The sequence below is a fragment of the Pygocentrus nattereri genome, chromosome 4 (assembly GCF_015220715.1).
Source record: "Pygocentrus nattereri isolate fPygNat1 chromosome 4, fPygNat1.pri, whole genome shotgun sequence".
Taxonomy (NCBI): Eukaryota; Metazoa; Chordata; class Actinopteri; order Characiformes; family Serrasalmidae; genus Pygocentrus; species Pygocentrus nattereri.
In genome coordinates this window covers 26,809,598-26,833,688 of record NC_051214.1, presented here as the reverse complement: position 1 = coordinate 26,833,688, position 24,091 = coordinate 26,809,598, and the positions used below count along the sequence as shown (strand labels likewise).

Sequence of the window (24,091 nt, the reverse complement as noted above, 5' to 3'; positions counted from 1 at the left end):
ACTAGATGGTGATAGACTACCAAAAGTGCTGGAAACTCATTCTTTTGGTTATTACTACTACTTGTGTGTGTGTGTGTGTGTGTGTGTGTGTGTGTGTGTGTGTGTGTGTGTGTGTGTGTATGTATATTTATTTATAAATAAATATATATTTATAAATTATAGTAACACACGCGCTCTCTCTTTAGACACAACTCAGGAAAAATATGTACAGGTGAACAGATGCTGTATTAAGCAATGAGGTGTTTTCATCGTGCCTTTACATAGATTTTAAAAGGCTGAGGAGTGAGCGTGACTCCTACAACTCTCTCCGTGCTGAGCTGCGCCCCTTCCACTGCGGAGAAGCGGAACTTCTGGAAAAGGCCGACGAAGAACAAGAAGAGCTCCATCTTCGCGAGCTGTTCCCCAAGACACACTCTCTTCCCTGATTCAGAGAGAAAGAGAATGTGAGTGTGTGAAGCTGGATGAGAGATACTTGGTTTGTGTAGAAGACAGATTCAGGCTTCTTCTTTGAGCATGTTTTTACCTGCGGAGAATGGCAGGAATGCATCTCTCCTCACAAACTTACCCTCTTTATCGAGGAAGTGCTCAGGATTGAAGCTATTGGGTGTCTCCCACTCAGTTTCATCAAACAAAACAGAGTGAAGTATCGGCATCAGCATAGTTCCCTGGACACAACAGAAGAGCATAAGGAGGCGAACAGAAATCAGTATAAAAGTACAACTCAGTGGAAAAAGTGCAAACTATTAAAAGGGCTTTTGCAATCTAGTCTCACAAGGCACCAAATCAACATTGCTGTTATTAAAGGAATAATCTATATTATGTATACTTTTTCCCATGCATAGCATATGGCCAATTACCACAGACTTTGTTTCAGTTGTTTCAGTTCAGTAGTTTCAGCTGTTTTGGCAGCTGTTTTAGCACCTGCCTATTGGTTTCTATTATAAGTGAGTTACAACTGAATATGCTCTCTGTTCCTTCATAAATGCATCAAAATTGCTGTTTATGGTAATCAGTTGTATTCCTTTAAAACATTCTGTACTTCCCAGTATTATTATTTTCTGCAGTGCTAATTTGACCTTTGTGACTAAGTTACTGTAACTGGCTGCCTCTGCCAGAATAGGGTCATAGATCTTCTCGCAGGACAATGATGGAAAGCATACCTCCAAATGCACACAACAATAATTTGTTGAATGGAAATTCAAGCTTTTCTAGCATCTGCCCGAGACCCCCATTCTATTAAAACCTGTGGAGTGAGTTGAATATTATGTTACTATGATACTGTAAATGAACTACTACTATCATACTGCATATGTCCTACATCTGGGAATTGATGCAACCAATCAAATTCTTGGTGGTAAATGATTGCTATGCCAACAGTCACGCTGTGAGATGTGACACTGGAATGCTCACTGAGCAGTGGATACAATGGCTGATAAAAAAACAATCGTTCTTAAGAAGAAATTTCCTCATGATGCCTACTTACATTGCTTTTGATGAAGATTCTAACATTCACCAATGTTTTCTTATTTGCAATTCATTACTGGGTAAGAACAGAATCTATGCACACTTAAGAGTACAAAGGTACTATAACAACATGTTGTGCATCTAACATAAACTTCTTAGGACCTTCCTCAAGAACAAATTTAAGAAAAAAACTTAGGAAGGCTTAGAACCGGCCTGTACACACTTGACCTCTTTGAACCTCAACTGGCATTTTTGGCTCACTGTAATGAAAATGCGTAGTTCATGTAAACAGTCCGTGGCTACCGCAGATAATTAGAAAAAATCTGCTCTAAAACAAGCACACATGGGTCTTTACTATACTCAAATTATTAAACAGTTCAGAAGGTTTTATGATTATAATTCTCTTTAGCAGATGCAAATCCTGTAATCCTGAAATCTGGGGGTGCACAGCACTGTAACAAAACCATTCCCCAATGCGTTTCTATAACTCGAGATTCTGCGTACCTGCTCACCTGGTGTTCACATAATTTTTTTCACAAATCAGCCTGATTTCATTCATCTGAGTGGTCAACTTTTGAGGTTATAACACATGTCAAGCTTCAGTCCTGGTGGGCCAAAACACTGCAGAATTTAGCACGCTACCTCATTAAACACACCTGATTCAGCTCCTCAGCTAATTAGCAAGGCCTTCATGAACTGAATTCAGAGCATTAGATGAGGGTAAATGCAAATCTTCGCACCACTGTGGAAGGTCCCCAGTTTGACAAGTGTGGGTTATAAGCTTTAGTAAATAAATCACTGAAGTGTAACACTGGCAGATTTCAGCAAATGACAACTTTACTTTTCTGAGACTGGACTACAGGTCTTTCTCACAACCCTCTAATCCTCTGTGCATCAACTGTAGTTATGCTAGTCAGCTATATATCATGCTAGTACTACTTTGCTGTGTGTCTTTTGCATGCAGGCTTCAAAACTTATGAAGCCTTAGTGATATACACAATAACCTGTTCTCTTGCCAGCATGTTCTAACAATCCATGAGCGTCTGTCAATAAAATATGATTCTCACTTTTGGAATGAAGTATCCTGCAAGTGTTGTGTCCTTCCCGGCCATTCTTGCTCTATTCAGGGGCACAATGTCTCCTCTCCTCTGGACCTCATGGAGGACAGCTTCAGTGTAGGGCAAGTTTGGTCTGGCGGCCATGCAGGGCTGGCGTGTCTGTCCAGTCACTCTATCTATCTCTTCCTGCACCTTATCTACATCAGCAAAAAGGTCAGATAATTGGTCACATTACATTCTTTTCATAAAGATGTTTATAATAAGTCTATGTAAAGTGCACTCTGGGATTATTGGCACTCTTTTTAAAAAGGATTGTTTGTCAACTTGATACATTTGATTCTTAAGAAAAAAAAGTCTCATTCAAGTCATCTTTAGAAACTCTTCAGTCTTTACTGGTGATCTACATCTTCCTAGCTAACTAGGTTATAAAAGGGCAAATATGTTAGTGTATGGTTTCCAATCAGGGATCAAGCCTAGTTTTGGGCTAAGTTTTTCTTTCAAAAAAAATCTTTTTCAGAATACTGTGTAGAACTAGGTCCAGGACTAGGTTTATTCCCTGTCCAGGAAACTGACCTTAGTTATCCATCTTGGGGGAGATAGGAGAATAAAAACCAAGAGAAAATGTTCATTGTTGAAATGTTTCTCTGTGATGGCTCAGAAGACTTCTGAGTGATTCTCTTGAATTACTTAGGAGAAATAGCCTTAGTCAAAAGAGAGATATGAGACCAGGAGAATTAACAGAGAGATAAGAGTTTAAGTTGCAGATAAATACAAGCATTAATATTTTGGCAAATCTGAGCACAAAGAATGTCTTTACTCAGATCTTTACTAAAACTCAAGAGAAAATGTTTGTGATTACTGGGCTCTGTTTTGCAGAAAATTCTGAGCAGCAGGAACCTCAAGCAAAAAACTATTTTGTTTTTCCGTCCGACCTCATCATTTTCTAGGATAGACTACAAAGATATTAAGGAGATCTCTTTTTTGATTTTTCTTTTCTATGGGAAATTAAATGAGACAGAACAACATTCATAATTAAAGGCAATAAAAAGCTTTCCAGAATGAATACTCTGCTGTTGTCAAGCCACAACAAGCCTGGAGTTCATTAAAGATCTTTGGTGCTCGGGTCAATTCTGACAAAACTAACATTTTTTTTGGCAACAAACAGGTGGGTTTTGTAAAGAGTCAAAGCCATTCAAAATAACCTAATTTCCTCTGTGAAGTATGGTGGTTGTAACTGCTATTAAAGTCAGTTGTGCAGTTTGAGTTGACATAAATATACGTATATAACATTTGTCTAAAAGGCACTTGTATAAGCCTTAGCGCAACCAATAATCGTGTATCATAGATTTGGTTGGTGCGCTCTATGCATTATGAGAAAAAGCTAAGCACATCTGAAGCCTGAAGAGGATATTTAAAGTTATGTTGCTGTATATTACAGTTCATGAAGATCAGTTCGTGAAGTTTTTTCCTTTCCCCTCTTTGAGTTAATGTGGGCAATGAGGTAGGCAAGGTTGTATTTACAGTGAGGAAAATAAGTATTTGAACACCCTGCAACTTTGCAAGTTCTCCCACTTAGAAATCATGGAGGGGTCTGAAATTTTCATCTTAGGTGCATGTCCACTGTGAGAGACATAATCTAAAAAAAAAATAATCCAGAAATCACAATGTATGATTTTTTAATGTATTGTGATATGATTCTCTAATGTATATTGTGATATCACTGCTGAGGTAAGCTGTTTAAAAATTTGCTTAGATGCCTAAAACCTTTGCACAGTACTGTATATTGATTAACTTACAGCTAAAATTCTAACCGAGTTCATACAGTACCATAATGGTACATCTACGTTTTCATGAATGTTCAGCAAGCTAATTATTCAGAGGTTTAAAGGTTTATAGCCTTTGGTTTAATGGATTACGTGAGGTATATTTGTGTTAGAATGTACGATCTGTGTTTTAATAATTATTTTCTATGCAAATGTTACTGTATTGCCCAAGACTCTTTTTATGGTTTGGTTATTTTCTAGTTCTGACAGCATTTCATGGCATGGACATGGAAATTAGATGCTTGCAACTCAAGGAATGCCTTGTGTTCGTGATTTAACTTGAGAGTTAATAAGGGTGTTATTGCAACCACAATGGTGGATTGTGATACTGTGGAGCTTTTGTCCAAAACCCTGGAAAAATATTCCCACCTGTGCCAGGAGCGTAAGACTATGTGGTTTCATCTTTCTACAGGACAATGATAAACGGTGCACCTAAAATAAAAAAGTGGTTAATTTTCACAGAATCAAGAACAGGAGCTGTAGCTGTCTCACCCTGTATCTCCGGATGTTTGATAAGGTAGAGAAGGGCCCAGCGCAGTGTCGTGGAAGTGGTTTCAGTCCCTGCAGTAAACAGGTCTAGTGTGCAACAAACCAGATTGTCTTCAGTAAAACCTTCAACTGGACCATGAGAGTTCTGGACACACAATCACAGACGAAAAAATTAGGGAAAAGTGAATGAAAAAGAGAATTTAAGAGAAATGTGTTACAGAAAGATGATGTAACTTACAGTGTATCTGGCAGTCACTCAGGTAAGTCATCTGTTATGTCATTTACAGTTACATCAATGCCACTACAGAAGCAAATGTATTCTACCTCTTTCTCAATTAGGAAGCTGTCCATGTAGCACTGAGGGTTGGAGGAGTCCAGGTCTGCTTTGTGTTTGTCCAGGTTCTTTCTTATGAATTTAGAAACGAATTCATAGTTTCTAAAAAGGACGTTGTGTCGTCCAGGCAGATGCTTCATAATGGCAGGAAACGATTCATAAAACTTTGGTGGGGAAGAGAAAGCTTTGGTTATGCATTGCTGCTCAGGATCAGGATGTACCCCAGCTATGATCTCTGGTAAGGGCTGAGGTTAGCTGGGATTTATTCATTTAAGTGAATATGAAGTAATGAAGTTGTATGTAGAGGCAGATTACCCCACATGGAGCCCTCTAGCTGAATTGCTTCTGATATGTATCTCAGCATGAGCCGGAAATCGTGATCATTGTAGTCAAATCTCTGGCCGAACACCATGTTGTTAAGATAGAGATGTTAGAGACAGCATTGTTGAAAGGTTGCGTAGAAAGCCTCTCCTGGGGATAACATATTGTGTTACATAGAAACACATATTAGTTTAATGCATGCTATCTTTGAGCTAGTTGTTATGGTGTATAGTATGGTTGGGTGACATACATGTGCTCAATTCCCTTTTCAGGGCTGTTTCTTTCTAAGGGTCGCATGAGTATGTGGTATGCTTAATTTTTGTTTGGCTTTTCGTTTGCTTTAGGTCCAATATTCTTACTGGCTGAAAAATAACTTCAGAAGGCACCACTGAAGGTTTTGCTTTAAAATGACTTTATTTGCATGTAGTTATTTAGCAGTTTTATTATTCTGTTTTATTTGTAGTTATTTTTTGTTTAAATATGCCTACCTCTTTAATCAGGCTTTTGTTTCCTTTTTTTCTGATGCATGTGCAGTTTTGAGTTGATAGACATATAGAGTTTCAGTAAACCAAGATTTTGATGCTGTTTTGCTTGTATTCTCACGCTATAGACAGAATCATTGTGGGTGCGTTGGAGTAGATGAAATACTAAACTTTGCAGTTTTTTGGCCTTCTCATTTTTGTAGGGGATGATACCCTTACACTAAACCTTACTGAAGCTGGTCACTGCAGAATGTGGTACTCATGTCTGCCTCTTTACCAAACTGCACAATCATACAAAAGTGTATGTGTATATGTATGTATATATATATATATATATATATATATATATATATATATATACATATACACACATATATACAGCGTTGCTGTTGAAAGAAAACCTCCTATCTCAATTTTTGCCGTTTTTAAGTTTTTGACATAATGTGAAACTGAGTGTTGCCCTTTACATTGTGTGTAAATTTCATGATGAATGGATCAAAACAAATGGGCCAAACTGAGTTGGAAAAAAGTCTGGTTCCATTGACTTCCATTGACAGTAGAGTATGTTTTTTCCATTGTCCTGTAAAGTTACCATTTTGGAGATATGAGGTTTTCTCCCGACAGCAGCAATATATATATATATATATAATGCTTAAACATTCTCATGTGTAGATGGCTTTAACTTTAACAGTCCTGGAAGGACAATCATATCCAGTTGCACTGAAAGTGTGGTGTGTTAGTACAGCTTTTCAGGGCAATCTCCCCTCTTAGAAAGGTTAATGATAAACCCATTAGAATGACAGGACTAACTCAGACTGTGAACAGTTTATAGAAATCTTTTCCAGATATGCTGAATCAGCATTTTTTTTTATACCAAAAAACGTGACTGCAAATGCCAGAGTGAGTGAGTCCTCAATGAATGAGTAAATGGAGCTCAATTTCTAAAAATGAAAATTTAAAATAGTTTCTTTAAAACACTGTTGATGAAAACTGTCTGTCATTGCAACCACAAATGCAAGTTAAAACTCTAAAATGCAAAGAAGAAACCATATATAAATAGAATCCAGAAATGCTTCTGCCTTCTCTTAGCCCAAGCTAATATAACATGGACTGAGGGGACGTAGAAGTGTCCTGTGGTCCAACAAAGCATCAAATTCAAAATGGGCATTTATTTTTCAAAAACAATAAAATTTCACAGTTTCAACACTTGGTGTCTTTGTAGCATTTTCTTTAAAAAAATATTCATATGATTTGCAAATCATTGCATTCTATTATTTACATTCTACACAGCATCCAAACTTTTTTGGAAATGGGGTTGTATATTTCAGTCTTTCAGTTTTCCACATACTGTTCATAATGTTTGATATGTTTGAATCGTGCAAATTCAAAGCACTGTTTCTGTGCACAACACTAAGCAGCCCTCTAGAGAGTGGAGCAGTCAGGAAATTCCAATTACATGTAATAAGAGGCTCTTCCTGCATCATCACAGGACTTACCCTGTTCCTCTTTGAATGCCTCACAGAAGAAATGACACTCTCGCTGGATGTGGTGTTCCAGAGTCTTTTTCCCCTCTCCAAAGTTCTTCAGGTGGCTAACAGCAAACTGCTGCTGCTTCCACCATTTGTCAGGTTTCATCCAGAAGAATGAGATGAAGTCATATAAATCAGAAAGAATCTTGTAACTCCTGATTGTAAAAAGACATCAGTAAATATGATATTAGCGATAGTTGATGTTTAGGATGATTTTCTTTCCCAAATAAGGGTGTAACACAGCGTGCAAAGCTGTCCACTTGAGTGCCAAGAGCTTCCTTTACCATCTTATATCCAGAAACGTACACTATTTTAGTGCTGCCTCTCTGCAGACTGAAAATATCCCCATACTCTTCTGCCAACTTTACAAACAAAACAGATCATTTACACACTTCTGTTGGTGCTTACAGTGAAATCACTGAAAGGTTGCAGTGCTTTCTATCATGTGTTCTAAACTCCAGGCCCAACTGCACAATATGGGCAAAACAGTTGGGACACCTACCCATTACACCTACAAGAGTTTTTATGACACCCCATTCTAAATCCAAAGGCATTAATGTGGAGTTTGTTCCCCTTTCCACTCCTCTGCAAGGGCTTTCTACAAGATTTTGTGTTGAAGCCATTCATTCAGAAGAGTATTTTGAGGTCAAATACTAATGGTGGACGAGAGGGCCGGGCTCACAATCTCTATTCTAGTTCAACCCAAAGGTGTTTGATGGGGTTGAGGTCAGGGCTCTGTGCAGGCCATTCAAGTTCTTCCGTACCACACTTACCCAAACACGCCTTTATGGACTGGGACACACTCATGCTGTGCCCAAACTGTTCCATCAAAGTTGGAAGCATTCAATTGTCCAAAATGTCTTGGTATGATAAAGCATTAAGATTTCCCTTTAAACCAACCCCAAGGACCACCACCTTAAAAACAAGCTCATAGCATTATCCCTCTTCTACCAAACTTTACAGTTGGCACAATGCAGTCACGCAGGTAACGTTCCCCTGACATTTGCCAAATGCAGACTCTTCCATCAGACTGCCAGATAGAGATGCAGGATTCATCACACCACAGAGTTCAGTGGTAGTGTGCTCAGCAACACTCCCTCCTGACGACCAGCAATGTGCATTTTGATCTACGGCTTGTGTGTAGCTGCTCAGCCATGAAAACCCATTTGTCACTTAGTTGACGGTGTCAGATCTAGCCGGGTAGAACTTTTACAAACAGACTTATGGTAGAGATGGCATCCTGTGACAAAGCCATGTTTAAGGTTACAGAGCTCATTAGTATGACCCATTTTAGTACCAGTCCTTATCTATGAAGATTGCAAGGCTATGTGCTCAATTGTATTTACCTGTTAACAATGGGTGTGGCTGAAACACTTGAACTCAATGACTAGGAAGTGTGTCCCTAAACTTTTGTCTATGTCTATTGTACAAAATTGGTGCGTTCAAATATTATTGAAATAAATAATTAAAATCCAAACCAAATGTTTCGGTACTGACTGTTTCAATTGTGACAATTTTAGCTAAATTTGAGCAGAACTCAAAAAACACTAGTCAGTACATGATGAGCAAACACAACTTTGAACAGTTGTACCCACATATTTTTTGTCATATTATTATTAAAAAACAAAAAAAATTCAAGATTTCAAGATTAAAGATTCATTGTCATTGCACAGGGTACAACATAATTGGGTAAAATTAGGCTCCACTTGTAGCCTAAAACTATGGGACAACAATTTCTGAATTAATTTTTTTAATTTAAAAATTAAACTTGAAATGTTTCAACTTTACTTTAAAAAAAGCAAAAGCCTTACTGTTGCCTTTCTATTGTCTCAAACCAGTCTGCCCATTCTCCTCTGACCTCTCACATCAACAAGGCATTTTCGTCCACACAACTGTCACTCACTGTATATTTTCTTTTTCGGACCATTCTCTGTAAACCCTAGAGATGGTTGTGCGTGAAAATCCCAGTAGATCAGCAGTTTCTGAAATACTCAGACCAGCCTGTCTGGCACCAACAACCACGCCACGTTCAAAGTCATTTCAATCCCCTTTCTTCCCAATTCTGATGCTCGGTCTGCACTTCAGCAAGTTGTCTTGACCACCTCTACACACCTAAATGCATTGAGTTGCGGGCATGTGATTGGCTGATTAGCTATTTGTGTTAACAAGCAACGGAACTGCACTGTACCTAATAAAGTAGCCAGTGAGTATACACACACTATATATATATACACTGCTCAAAAAAAATAAAGGGAACACTTAAACAACACAATATAACTCCAAGTAAATCAAACTTCTGTGAAATCAAACTGTCCACTTAGGAAGCAACACCGATTGACAATCAATTTCACAGCTGTTGTGCAAATGGAATAGACAACAGGTGGAAATTACTGGCAATTAGCAAGACACACTCAATAAAGGAGTGGTTCTGCAGGTGGGGACCACAGACCACTTCTCAGTACCTTTCTGCTTTCAGCCTGATGTTTTGGTCACTTTTGAATGTTGGTGGTGCTTTCACACTCGTGGTAGCATGAGACGGACTCTACAGCCCACACAAGTGGCTCAGGTAGTGCAGCTCATCCAGGATGGCACATCAATGTGAGCTGTGGCAAGAAGGTTTGCTGTGTCTGTCAGTGTAGTGTCCAGAGCCTGGAGGCGCTTCCAGGAGACAGGCCAGTACACCAGAAGACGTGGAGGAGGTCATAGGAGGGCAACAACCCAGCAGCAGGACCGCTACCTCTGCCTTTGTGCAAGGAGAAACAGGAGGAGCACTGCCAGAGCCCTGCAAAATGACCTCCAGCAGACCACAAATGTGCATGTGTCTGCACAAACGGTTAGAAGTCGACTCCATGAGGATGGTATGAGGGCCCGACGTCCACAGATGGGGGTTGTGCTCACAGCCCAACACCATGCAGGATGTTTGGCATTTGCCAGAGAACACCAGGATTGGCAAATTGATGTGCTCGCCAGAGGTAGCCTGACTGCCATTAGGTACCGAGATGAGATCCTCAGACCCCTTGTGAGACCATATGCTGGTGCGGTTAGCCCTGGGTTCCTCCTAATGCAGGACAATGCTAGACCTCATGTGGCTGGAGTGTGTCAGCAGTTCCTCCAAGATGAAGGCATTGAAGCTATGGACTGGCCCGCCCGTTCCCCAGACCTGAATCTGATTGAGCACATCTGGGACATCATGTCTCGCTCCATCCACCAACAGACCATCCAGGAGTTGGCATATGCTTTAGTCCAGGTCTGGGAGGAGACCATCCGCCACCTCATCAGGAGCATGCCCAGGCATTGTAGGGAGGTCATACAGGGACGTGGAGGCCACACACAATACCGAGCCTCATTTTGACTTGTTTTAAGGACATCACATCAAAGTTGGATCAGCCTGTAGTGTGTTTTTCCACTTTAATTTTGTGTGTGACTCCAAATCCAGGCCTCCACTGGTTAATAAATTTGATTTCCATTGATGATTTTTGTGTGATTTTGTTGTCAGCACATTCAACTTTGTACAGACCAGAGTATTCAATGAGAATATTTCATTCATTCAGATCTAGGATGTGTTATTTGAGTGTTCCCTTTATTTTTTTGAGCAGTGTATATATACATATATATATATATATAGCCCTCCTAAAAACCAATCTTGAAGCTTCTGCACTTATAGGTACAAATACTCTTGATGCATACAGAGTATGTGCATGTGGCCAAAACAAAAAGCCTCATCAAGAAGCCAAAGACCATCTTTACTTATCACTTGTCAGAAACCTCTGCTGTAGACACAGAATACAGAATGGCAATGGGAAGGTTGGAAAAGTAAAGTTGCAAAGCAAGTCAAGTACTGTCATTCCAGCTGGTGAAAAGAAAGCCTTAACTGGGTTTACCAGAAATATCCCCTATCTTTCTGAAGCCCCGCTACTTGTTGAACCATCTGTTCAGTCCAGCCTACCTAATGGGCTGTTCTTCTGCAGCTATATATTCTCCAGCCCAACTCAGTCCTCGTTCAAAGTTCCCAATCTTTTGCATAGCACAACTGAACATGACATCAGACTCCCTACCAACAGAAATATAGCTGAATTATCAATACCTGTGTCCTTGTCACCCTTGCCATCTGTTTCCAGTTCAAGTCCATCCACTGCCGATGCATTATGCCATTCTTCTGTTGTAACTGCTCAAGATCAGGCCCAGAACTCAGGAAACTCATTGAGGACCATCTCTTTCAACTTTGGTGATTCGCCTCTGTCTGAGGAGTGGAAACAGAGGGTTGCAGAGAAATTTAATTCCATTCCAGATGTATTTGCACTCTGCGACCTTGATTATGGCCATACCACAGCAGTCAAGCATTGCATTCGTCTTTCAGACCCCACCCCTTTCAAACAAAGGGTGAGACCGATACATCCATCTGATTATGAAGCTGTGAGACTCCATCTCCAAGAGCTGAGAGATGCCAATATAATCTGAGAGTCAGAGAGCCCTTTTTCATCACCCATTGTTGTGGTGAAGAAGAAAAATGGTGCTATAAGGCTGTGTGTAGACTATAGGAAATTGAATAACCAAACCATTAAGGATGCATATGCCTTACCGAACATCGAAGAAACCTTTTCAGCACTCTCTGGGTCCAAGTGGTTCTCAGTCATGAACCTTAAGTCAGGGTATTACCAGGTTGAGCTTGAGGAGAAAGATAAGCATAAAACGGCTTTTGTAACACCAATGGGTTTCTGGGAGTTTAACAGAATGCCACAGGGGGTCACTAATGCTCCCAGCATGTTCTAGCGTTTGATGGAAAAGTGTGTGGGTAGCATGAACCTTAAAGAGGTTTTGGTATTCCTAGATGACCTCATAGTATTCCCAAGCACACTAGAAGAGACTTAAAGAATTTGGGCTGAAACTTTCCCCTGACAAATGTCATTTCTTCAGGAAAACTGTTAGATACTTGGGCCATGTCGTGTCTGAAAATGGCGTTGAAACTGACCCTGAGAAAATTGCTGCACTCACTACCTGGCCAAGGCCCAACAATCTTCGAGAGCTGAAGTCCTTTTTGGGGTTCACAGGGTATTACAGAAGATTTGTGAAGGACTATTCTAAAATTGCTAGAAAGCTGAATAACCTCACCACGGGTTACCTACCTCCAAAGAGATCCTCTGACCTGGGGCATGTAGGATCTAAAGTAAACATTTCCCTCAATTGGAAGCGGCCATTTAATGAAAGATGGACTGAAGAGTGTGAAACAGCATTCTGAACCCTGATTCAGAAGCTGACCTCTGCCCCTGTCTTAGGGTTTGCCAACCCAAAGCACCCATATATTCTTCACACTGATGCCAGCTTGCATTGGCTCAGTGCAGCATTGTACCAGGAACGGTCAGCTTCGAGTTGTTGCTTATGCAAGCTGGGGCCTATCAAAATGTGAAAGGAGGTATGTGACACACAAGCTCAAATTCTTAGCTCTTAAGTGGGCAGTGACTGACAAGTTCTTTGACTACCTTTATGGTCACAAATTTACTGTCATGACTGACAATAATCCACTAACATATGTGTTGACATCTGCAAAGCTTGATGCTGCAGGACATAGGTGGCTTGCAGCTCTGTCCAGCTTTGACTTTTGCATTCAGTACAGGGCAGGAAAAATGAATCAAGATGCTGACGGGCTGTCTAGGAGGCCACATGCACCTGAAGGGCAGGATGATGGCATAGCCGATGAGGATAAATGAGTGAAACAAATTGTTGCTCAATTTAAAGCAGTGGGCCAGCCCACACTTTCTGAAGCTGCAGTTCATGCTATCTGTCAGAGGTTCCAGGTATGTGGTTCAGTTGTCTGTGATACCCCTGTAGCTGTTGAGTGCCTTGCAATGGATGTAAGTGGCATACCTGATGATTTTGTCCATCTTCAACTTGCCCCTGGGTCAAACACCTTACCACAATTGTCTCATCAGGATTGGGCTCTTGAACAATGAAATGACACTGCTGTAAGCAGGGGAATAGATATGGTCAAGTCACAAAAGAGGCTTCCATACAGAGCAAGACGACGAGAAGACCGGGAAGTCCACTTGATGCTGAGGATTGCTGATCAGTTTGTTATAAATGATGAGGTCCTTTATAGGAAACGCACCATTAGAGGAGAACCTCATTTTCAGCTGGTTCTTCCCAGAAAGTTCAGAAGCTCAGCTCTTGAAGTCCTTCATGATGCTGTTGGTCACCTTGGTATTAAATGGACTGTGGATTTAGTGCGGTTCAGATTTTATTGGCCAAGGATGTTCATGGATGTGAGGGAGAAGATTTTGAAGTGTGAGAGATGCATTAGGTGCAAGGCAAAGGCTCAGAGGAATGCTCCTTTAGTAAACATCAAGACAAGCCGTCCACTTGAACTTGTCTGTATGGATTACTTATCTCTGGAACGTGATTGCAGAGGGACAAAGAACATATTGGTGATCACAGACCATTTTACAAAGTATGAGGTTGCTGTTCCTACATCTGATCAAAAAGCAAAAACTGTAGCAAAGGTTCTGTGGAATAACTTCTTTGTCCATTATGGATTGCCAGAGCGATTCCAAATCGACCAGGGCCGTGGTTTTGAATTGTGTGTCATAAAGGACCTGTGTGTTGACTAGATGTTAGGTATCAAGAAAACACGGACCACACCATACCATCCACGTGGAAATCCCGTGGAAAGATTCAATAGGACGCTATTGGAAATGTTGGGGACTCTTGAGGAAGAAAACAAGGCAGTGTGGAGAAACCATGTCTAGCCATTGGTACATGCTTATAATTGTACCAGGAACGACACCACTGGCTTTTCTCCATACCAGCTTATGTTTGGCAGGCAGCCAAGCCATCCAAACACTAACTGGCTGACAGGTGGAGCCAAACCATATACAGGGTAGTGAAGAGAGTCGGTGACAATCCAGTCTATGTTGTAACACCTTTGAATGCAGGTGGTCCAGAAAAAACCCTGCAGAGGGACTTGCTGCTCCCTTGCAGTTTTCTACCCACTCATACGGCAGAACCAGCACAACTGAAAACCCCAGAGACGGTGACTCGTCATCCACATAATATGGAGAGAGATACTGATTCCCCTGAGTCTTCGGATTGGATAGAAGAGGACACTTGCCCAGTTCCTGTATGTGAAGTGGTTGAGTACCAGGTTCCTCAATCCACAACTTGGGTGGAAACATTTGAGATTCCTATTGAAAGAGGATTAATATCTGGGAAACCTAAAGATCTGTCCCAGTCTCAGAAAAAATCAAGTGTATCGGATGTTCAGTCTGACATAGAACCTCGGAAGGAAGTCAGGTCTACTCCAAAGACTATGGGATTAGAAAAGTCTGATTTGAACCCAGAAGCAAAAGTGTTCCACCCCCAGACGTCAGCTGTATCGAGTGATAAAATCAGTTGTCCCTCATCAGCTGGATCAGTTGTCCCTTGGTAGTGCTGTTAGTGTCGTGTCACTACCAGAGACAGGAACTAGTCAGAGTGCAGAGAGCTAGGTTGAAGCCACAGAGACTACTGAACCCAGTCAGGTGTCTGAAATTCATGATATGGGAAACCAACTTGAAGCTAGAGCCGCAGAGCAATCAGAAGGAGATTTTGAACCTAGGAGGTCTACACGGTATCGAATGGCACCAGATAGACTAGCTTATCAATCTTTAGGGAACCTGGTACCTAGGTGGACTAGGTAGAGCATTCTCTCAAGCCCTTGATTTCGATTTAGGCCCTCACATTAGCACTTCAGTGCCCTCTGAAATAGTATAATAAGTGTCCTGCCTGCAGGGACGCATACAGATTCAGGGAGGGAGGATGTAGCCCTCCTAAATTTAACTGTACACTAAGGGGTTAAATTCAGTGTTATAACAGCACCTACTGCTCAGCGAGATGAGAAGCCCCCCCCTTCCCTTTTTCTCCCTGGTGCTAGACGCTTTAAATTCTCTCTCGTGTACATGCCACTCCTTCACAGAGTTTGCAGATAAACTACGTGCAGAAATGATTTTTTGCAACTAACTACACGAGATAGGAGCCACCAAAGAACTCTTAGCAGAGAAAGTCGTAGTATTCCATCTGATTTGCTGAACACTTTACAGCCGTTACAGTTCAGAGCTCCGACTGTTTTTTTTTCCATGGTTAAAGTTTTGCAAGATAGAAGGAGAGATGGCGAGCCAGTGAACCATGTGATCCTGACCTCCTGTGCAGCAGCTCTACAGGCAGCTGCAGGAATATAGGGAGAGAGAGAGACTGAGATATCCACGGACATGCACGTTTTTTTTTTTCCAGCTGGACATTCACACACCCTCACACACACACTTGTATATACTGACAATTTTTTTTGATAAAAAAACTCAACGTGCATTTTGTTGTTTTAGTTGTGTCGCTGCTCAAAACCCTCCTTTTCCCGAGCCTAGTTAGAAGCTTGGTGTACCCCTTTGACTTACTTAATTCATTCTGTACTACAGTTCAATAGCACCTTGCTACATATATATATATATATATATATATATATATATATATATATATATATATATATATATATACAAACATATATAATTTATGAGATGTAATTTAGTAGAATGGCCTATATGCACAATTTGAAGATGTTATAGTCTGTAATAAAAGGTTAGGTAATCATTATGATAATCTTGATAATACGATTTTTATATCAGCGCATGCTTAGATAAAACAGAGAAAGACTTTCTATGGAGGTCTAATTAGCAATAGGAAGTAACAAATCTCAATATATTAATACACAGCACTAAACATACAAGAAATCTTTAATATTCACAAGGGATTTGTGATAATATCAAACTGCAGGGTTTCAAGTGATTCACATCTGTAATGTACATACTATGCAGAACTGAAGTGCCACAATGAGGAAATGCAATTCCAAATCAGGGATTTTTTTTGTAATTATGTCAGATTCAGATCATTAAAACTAAGAAAATTAAATGTCAAAAGCACATTGCTTTTCCATATTAACATTTTCCAGCATTATAGAAAGAAATGCAAATACAAATTGAATTTAAATCATGTTGGAAATGAAATTCTAAATACCAAATTCAATTAGCATTTCCAATTTTCAAAGTTGCAATCGAATTTGAATAAAATCCAGAATATGCTGCCACACATGACATTGCAGTGAGACACAGATGCAAACAGAGAGCATGGTGAGGAGCCAGAGAGGCTGTTAAAGATCACATAGATACAGTCAGATTCCGTGACACATGCACTGGCTAATAGAAGCTTACCATTCAAATATCTAGATTAGAGGCAACCTTTGTCTGCAAAATGTTTTACTGTACTGTACTGTTTTATGTTATAAAGACTAATAGAAAGCACTCACTTTGTCCATAGCTTTATAGTCAACTCCTGTGAAGATATTTCACAAAAAAAGGCAAAGGCAGCGGTCCTGGAGGAAAGTTAGGTGGATTTTTGTTCCAAATATAATCAATAAGAATCAAGACAATAGGAATGACAATCAACCACCATTTAACACTAAACAGCTCAAATAAGGCATATAAAATCATAGCTAATTCTGTCTTAGAAGAGTTGATATAGTAAGCAGCCGTCTAGGCCAGCATGCATTTGTATAGTTATTCTATAGTGCAATTCAAACAGTCACCACAGCATATGTGTGTAGGGTTTGTCTGTGTGTTTGCATGAGTAAGTGTGTCGAACATGTGTGCACGTTTCTCTGGAGAGAGAGAGATGAGTGATAGAGGCAAATGGTGGTGGGTTAGATAGCACAAAGGCTCTTGTGTTATTTTGGTACTACAGGGTTCAGTGTTACATAACCAGGGGCTGGCGTGGTCTCCAAGAAAAACAACCCATTTATTTACATTCTGTTGAATTCTAAAAGGGGCCCACAGAGAACACATTCCAGCTCTGTCCTCTCCGTGTCCTCTCCTTATTTGCACACAGGAATCAAATACTCACACTGCTTTAAAATCAAGGCAGAGTTCACTGAATACAAAAGGTGAAACATACAGTCACATGTAAAAGACATATATATTTAATTGGACACCCCAGTTAAACAACATGCTTTGTTGATTTCCTAAGTGAAAAGTAAGAGAACACGTCATCTACAGAGAATAAATTTTCATACAGCATTTTTACAGAAAAATTTAGTTAACAATTTTTGCTTATTAGTTTAACATACAAAAAGTAATAGAAAAATCATCAACAACAACAACAAAAACAAAAAAAACACAGGCCACACTTCTTGTTTTATCACCCCCATTACAGATGTATACAGTCATATGCAAAAGTTTTGGCACCATATGTGAAAGTACAAAGTACAATGCTAATTTTCATTTTTTTCCTATTTTGTTTTTTTTTCCATTATATAAAAGCATAAACAGAAACTTTGCACAAAAACTTGCAGAGGAATGTGTTATTTTAAGCAATATTATGTAATATTTTTTATCAAAACAAAGTAACATTGCTGAGTGTGGAGAAAACAGATACTGCTATAAGTCACCCTGTAAATTAACCATTTAAAAGTCATGAATTACGAATAGGTTCGGCAGAGGTTTTCCTGACCATATCATATGTCTTTATGTGTTAACGTCACATGGACAGGCTCAGAAAGAAGGTCCAACTTAATGTTTAGGTCCCAAATACACAAACAAAGCTACACTGATGAAGATATGATCACAATCGTACATCATTCACTCACATCATTGGAAGACACAATCTTTGCCAAGCTTTGACCGAGTGCTCTTTGAATACTCTTTCAACACACTCTCAAGAGTCGGATTCAACTGCTTATGGAGGTCCAAAACAGAACCAACATTAAAAAAGGCAGTCATGGGCTGGAGGTTAGGGATCCAGCCCCGTGACCGGAAGGTCACCAGTTCAATCCCAAGAGCCGGACAGCACATGACTAAGCTATCCTTGAGCAAGACACCTAACCCCCAACTGCTCCCCAGGCACTGCGGATTGGGCTGCCCACCGCTCCGGGCAAGTGTGCTCACTGCCCCCTAGTGTGTGTGTGCTCACTAGTGTGTATGTGGTGTTTCACTTCACGGATGGGTTAAATGCGGAGGTGAAATTTCCCCGTTGTGTGACTAATAAGGGTCACTTAATCTTAAAAATATTCTTCAGCACATTCTTCAGCTGCTTGCCATTACATATTTACACCAGAGAGGTCTCCAAATGCCCAAATCCGACAGTGTTGCTTTAAGTTTGTTTTCTGTACAGGATGTGTTCCAAAACAAAACATGTATAAACAAAATAAGCTATTTGACCAGGAGTGTTCAAACTTTATGCTGACTGAAAATGCAGATCTTAGCTTGAATAAATGAATGAATGAATAAATACACATATAAAACTACAGTGACGGCTGTGATGGTGTGGCAAACCTGGTGGTCCCCCTGCTGAGATGGAGCAATGAAAATCTGTACTTTGGTCTGATCAGTTGAAATTTGATATTATTGGTTTCACCTGCCGTGTCTTTGTGAGATACAGAAAAGGTGAGCGGATGGCTTCTTCATGTGTGTTTCCCACTGTGAAGCATGGAGGAGGAGATGTGATAGTGTGGGGGTGAATTGTTGGTGACAGTGTTGGTGATTAATTCAAAACTTAAGGCACACTTAACCAGCATGGCTACTACAACGTTCTGCAGCGATGTGTCATCCCATTTGGTTTCTGCATAGTGGGACCATCATATGTTTTTCAACAGGACAATGACCCTCAACACACCTCCAGGCTATGTAAGGGCTGTTTGACCAAGCAGGAGAGTGATGGGGTGCTGCATCACGTAACCTGGCCTCCACAATCACCCAGCCTAAATCCAATTGAGACTGTTTGGGCTGAATTGGACTGCAGAGTGAAGGAAAAGTGCTCTGCACCTCTGGGACTTCCTTCAAGATTGCTGGAAAACTGTTCCAGTTCAGTACCTCATGAAGCTGATTAAGAAAATGCCAAGAGTGTCCAAAGCTGTCATCAAAGCGCGAGCTGGCTACTTTGACGACTCTAAAGTATAAAATATAGTCTAACTTATTTAACACTAGTTTAACGCTTTTTTGTTTACTACATTATCAGGTTATAGATATTATTACATATTTTTGTATTTTTCTAATTGTATATATGCCTATAGATAGGATTCTTTATATTTATTGTTCCTGTTATGTTATTTTCACCTTTATTACTATTACTGTCCGACTGCTAAATTTCGATCGGCATCCATCCATCCATCCATCCATCCATCCATCCATCCATCCATCCATCCATCACCCACTCATGTAAGTGTAAGAATACAAATGCAGAAATCAAGTTCCTTGAACTGATATTATTTGGTACAATAATAAAGAAATTTAACAACTTCCTTGGGTTATTTGGGCATTATTTACCACATCCAACATTTTTATATTTCAAAACTGGAAATTAGAAGAGTAATTTTAAAAAGACTCAAGATTACATTACGAAGATAAAGAATTTCAGCTCAGTTCAGGCTTTCTATAAGCTTTAAAGATGTAATTAAAAACCCGTTGAGATAACCTATACAAACACAAGTGGGATAGCATTTAAATTTTGCAAGGTTAAATGAAATGAACAATGAAATTTGTTTTTGAAAAGGCTTAAAAACATTTCTGAAATAAACTTTTATGCAACTCTTAATTATCCCTTTTATCAGCATATCTTAATGTTTACCCTCTCTGAAAACCTGCCTAGTTTGTATAGTTTATGCAGCATTCCCTGAAAAATCCTCCACTTTCATTATACACTATATGGGCAAAAGTATTGGCACACCCCACCTGGTCACTGAGTTCAGGTTGTTTCAGCCACAACCATAACCTAACAGGTGTATAAAATTAAGCGCATAGCCTTGCAATCTCCACAGACAAATACAAGCAGTAGAATGGGTTATACTGATGAGCTCAATGACTTTAAACATGTCTCTGTCATAGAATATAACCTCTGCCACAAGTCAGTTTGTGAAATTTCTGCCCTGCCAGAACTGTTCCAGTCAACTGTGTGTTATTATTGAGAAATGGAAGCATCTTTGAGCAACAACAGCTTAGCCATGAAGGGGTAGATCACGCAAACCCATAGAGTGGGGCCATCAATTGCAACATCAACATCAGCAAAAGAACTGCACATTAGCAGCTTCATGAAATGGATTTCTATGGCCAAGCAGCTACACACATGCCTAAGATCAAGACGCAATATCTAGCATCAGGGTCGGGGGTGGTGTGGGTGGTGGTGGGGCATACTGGCTCTGGAAACCTATTCTGTGGAGTAATGAATCACGCTTCACTATCTGGCAGTCTGATGGACAAGTCTGGGTTTAGCGTATGCCAGGAAAACATTACCTGCCTGACCGCGTTGTGCCAACTGTAAAGTTTGGTGGAGGAGGGATAATGCTATGGGGTTGGTTTTCAGGGGTCAGACTAGGGAAATCTTAATGTTTCAGCAGACCAAGACATTTTGGACAATTCTGTTTCCAACTTTGTGTGAACAGTTTGGGGAAGAACCTTTTGTGTTCCAGCATAACTGAACTCAAGTGCAGAAGGTAAGGTCCATAAAGGCATGACTGGGTGAGCTTGGTGTGAAAGAACCTGACTGCCTACACAAAGTCCTGACCTTAACACTTGAAAACCTTCAAGATGAACTAGAACAGAGATTGTGAAACAGGCCCTCTAATCCAACATCAGTGTCTGAGTTCTTCTGCATGAATGGACAAAATTTCCTACAGACACATTCCAAAATCTTGTAGAAACCTTCCCAGAAGAGTGGAAGCTATTATGGCTGCAAAGGGGGACCAACTCCATAATAATGCCTATAGATTTAGAATGGGATATCGTAAAAAGTGTCCAGTATGTAACCTGCCACACCAGAGACAATAAAATCCTGGACCTGTTTTATGCCAACACAAAGGAGGCATATAGGTCATCACCCCTCCCTCCCCTGGGAAGATCTGATCACAACCTGGTACATCTCCTGCCTTTGTACGAACCTCTTGTACAGAGGGAACCAGCAGTCACCCGCACAGTAAAGAAATGGTCTGAGGAAACGGAAGAGGCTCTGAAGGACTGTTTCAGCACAACAGTGTGGGAAGTGCTGTGTGATCATGAGGAGGAGGACATTGACAGCCTCACTCACACTGCGTAACGGACTGTGTGAACTTCTGCGTGGAGAACACTGTACCCACCAAGACTGTACGGTGTTTCTCTAACAGCAAGCCATGGATTAACCCTGACATAAAGGCTCTTCTGAAGGAGAAAAAGAGGGCCTTTAGATTAGGGGATAAGGAGGAGCTGAAAACTGTGCAGAGGGAGCTGAGGAGGAAGATCCGGGAGGGGAAAGCTAGCTACAGGAGGAAGACGGAGGAACAGCTACAACAGAATAATGTCAGCGGAGTCTGGAAAGGCCTTAAAGCAATCTCTGGCTACAAGAAGTCTGACTCTCAAGCGGTAGGGGACCAAAAGTGGGTGAACGATCTCAATCTGTTTGATCACTCACCCGCCCCTCCCACTGCACAGACATCTCTGCTGAAACCTTCCTGTCTGGCACTTCCAGCATGCTGCTCTACCCCCTCTCTCACACCCACCCCCAGCCCAACAACTTTCAGCTCACACCCACCCCCCACTGGTTCTTCTGCTGGTTGTCGTAACACCCTGTTCACACATTTCAACACTCAGCACCCCCCCTGCTCCAGTCTGACCTTCACAATGGCCCAGGTGAGAAATGAGCTCAGGAAGATCAAGGCGAGGAAGGCTACAGGGCCGGATGGCATCAGTGCCAGGCTCCTCAAGTCCTGCGCAGATCAGCTGTGTGGGAGAGGCTGGTCCTTAGACAACTCCGCACTATGGTGAGCTCATCTATGGACCCACTTCAGTTTGCCTACCAACCTGGCATCGGGGTGGATGATGTCATCATCTACCTGCTGCATGGAGCTCTTTCTCACCTGGAGAAGCCTGGGGGCACTGTGAGAATCATGTTCTTTGATTTCTCCAGTGCTTTCAACACCATACAGCCTGGGCTCCTGAAGGACAAGCTGGAACAGGCAGGGGTGGACCATCACATGACGCACTGGATCCTGGACTACCTCTCCAACCGTCCACAGTATGTGAGGACAAGGGACTGTGTGTCCGACATGGTGGTTTGTAACACAGGGGCCCCACAGGGGACGGTGTTAGCACCGTTCCTCTTCACCCTGTACACTGCAGACTTCATGTACAACTCACCAAACTGCCACCTACAGAAGTTCTCTGATGACTCAGCGATCGTCGGCCGCATCACAAATGAGGACGACAGAGAGTACAGAGAACTGATTCAGGACTTTGTGGACTGGTGTCTGCGGAATCACCTTGAAAGGGTTAACTCTGCTCTAACTCTGCTCTAAGCAGACTTTGCAGCAAGCATAGCTACTGTCCTTGGCAGACCATTTGTTCTCTTTCGTAGGTAAGATTATCGTACACAGAGCAGAAGCCCCCCGCCCTTGGGCAGTTCCGGTGGTCCTTGAGTGTCAGCTTAGCATTTCATGACTGTTAGACAACTTATTTGGGTCCACCCTGTTTGCTTGTACGCAACAGGGCAGGACGTGTTTGTATAAAAGAAGGAGTGCCCTTCTTTCTTTGTGCAGAAGACTTAATAAACTCTTTGATTGATTACGAGAGTGGTTCTGTCTTCCTGCACCGAGCGCGCTCGCTGAGACTGAGACTTTCCACAGGACAGGTGATCCACTCTCTGGTTCCTCTTCATGAACGGACCAAAAACGGCCGGTCCTTTCACACCTACAGATCAACGCGAGGAAGACCAAAGAATTGGTGGTGGCTTTCCGCAGGCGCACACATCCCCCTCCAGCAGTGAACATCCAGGGAACTGGATATAGGAGTGGACTCCTATAAGTACCTGGGTGTCCACCTTAACTATAAACTGGACTGGTCAGACAACAGTGCTGCACTTTACAGGAAAGGACAGAGCAGACTCTACCTGCTCAGGAGACTGAGGTCATTTGGAGTGCAGGGGCCATCCTCTATGGAGTGGTCTGCTGGTGCGGCAGCATCTCCACTGCAGACAGGAAGAAACTGGACAAACTGATCAGGAGGGCTGGCTCAGTCCTAGGGACTCCTCTAGACCCAGTGCAGGAGGTGGGAGAAAGAAGGATGCTAAACAAACAAACATCCATGCTGGAGAAGTACTCCTATCCCATGCATGAGACTCTGACAGCACTGGGCAGTTCCTTCAGTGACCGGTTCCTTCACCCCAAGTGTGTGAAGGAGCGCTATCGCAGGTCCTTCCTTCCTGCTGCTGTGAGACTGTACAACCAGTACTGCTCCCAGTAGACCACACACACACACACACACACACTATACACACATACAGAATGTGAACATTCTTCATTGTGCAATATGTTCTTAAGTGCAATACAGATTTCTATGCAACTCTTATTTTATTTTATTTTATTATTATCCTTATTTTTTTCCTGTAAATAGTCTAGAGATTTAGCTTTAATTTTTATTATTTATAATGTTGATAAGGTTTATACTGTTTCCCATTTCGATTACTGAGTGCCTTACTCCTGTTAATCTTCTGCTGCTGTAATACTGTGAATTTCCCCGCTGTGGGACTAATAAAGGATTATCTTATCTTATCTTATCTTATC

The 24,091-nt window shown here is 41.2% G+C and overlaps 1 protein-coding gene across 1 annotated transcript; it reads right to left on the bottom strand.

Annotated features, from left to right (window-relative positions):
• Positions 1-245: 245 nt before the first annotated feature.
• LOC108415337 (cytochrome P450 2J2-like) lies at positions 246-5,490 on the bottom strand. The gene is made up of 5 exons (XM_037538084.1): positions 5,159-5,490; positions 4,838-4,979; positions 2,532-2,719; positions 524-665; positions 246-421 (listed from the first exon to the last, which is right to left on the bottom strand). The coding sequence occupies exons 1-5, from the start codon at positions 5,306-5,308 to the stop codon at positions 246-248; spliced, it is 798 nt and encodes a 265-aa protein (XP_037393981.1). The 5' UTR covers positions 5,309-5,490.
• Between the last annotated feature and the right edge of the window lie 18,601 nt (positions 5,491-24,091).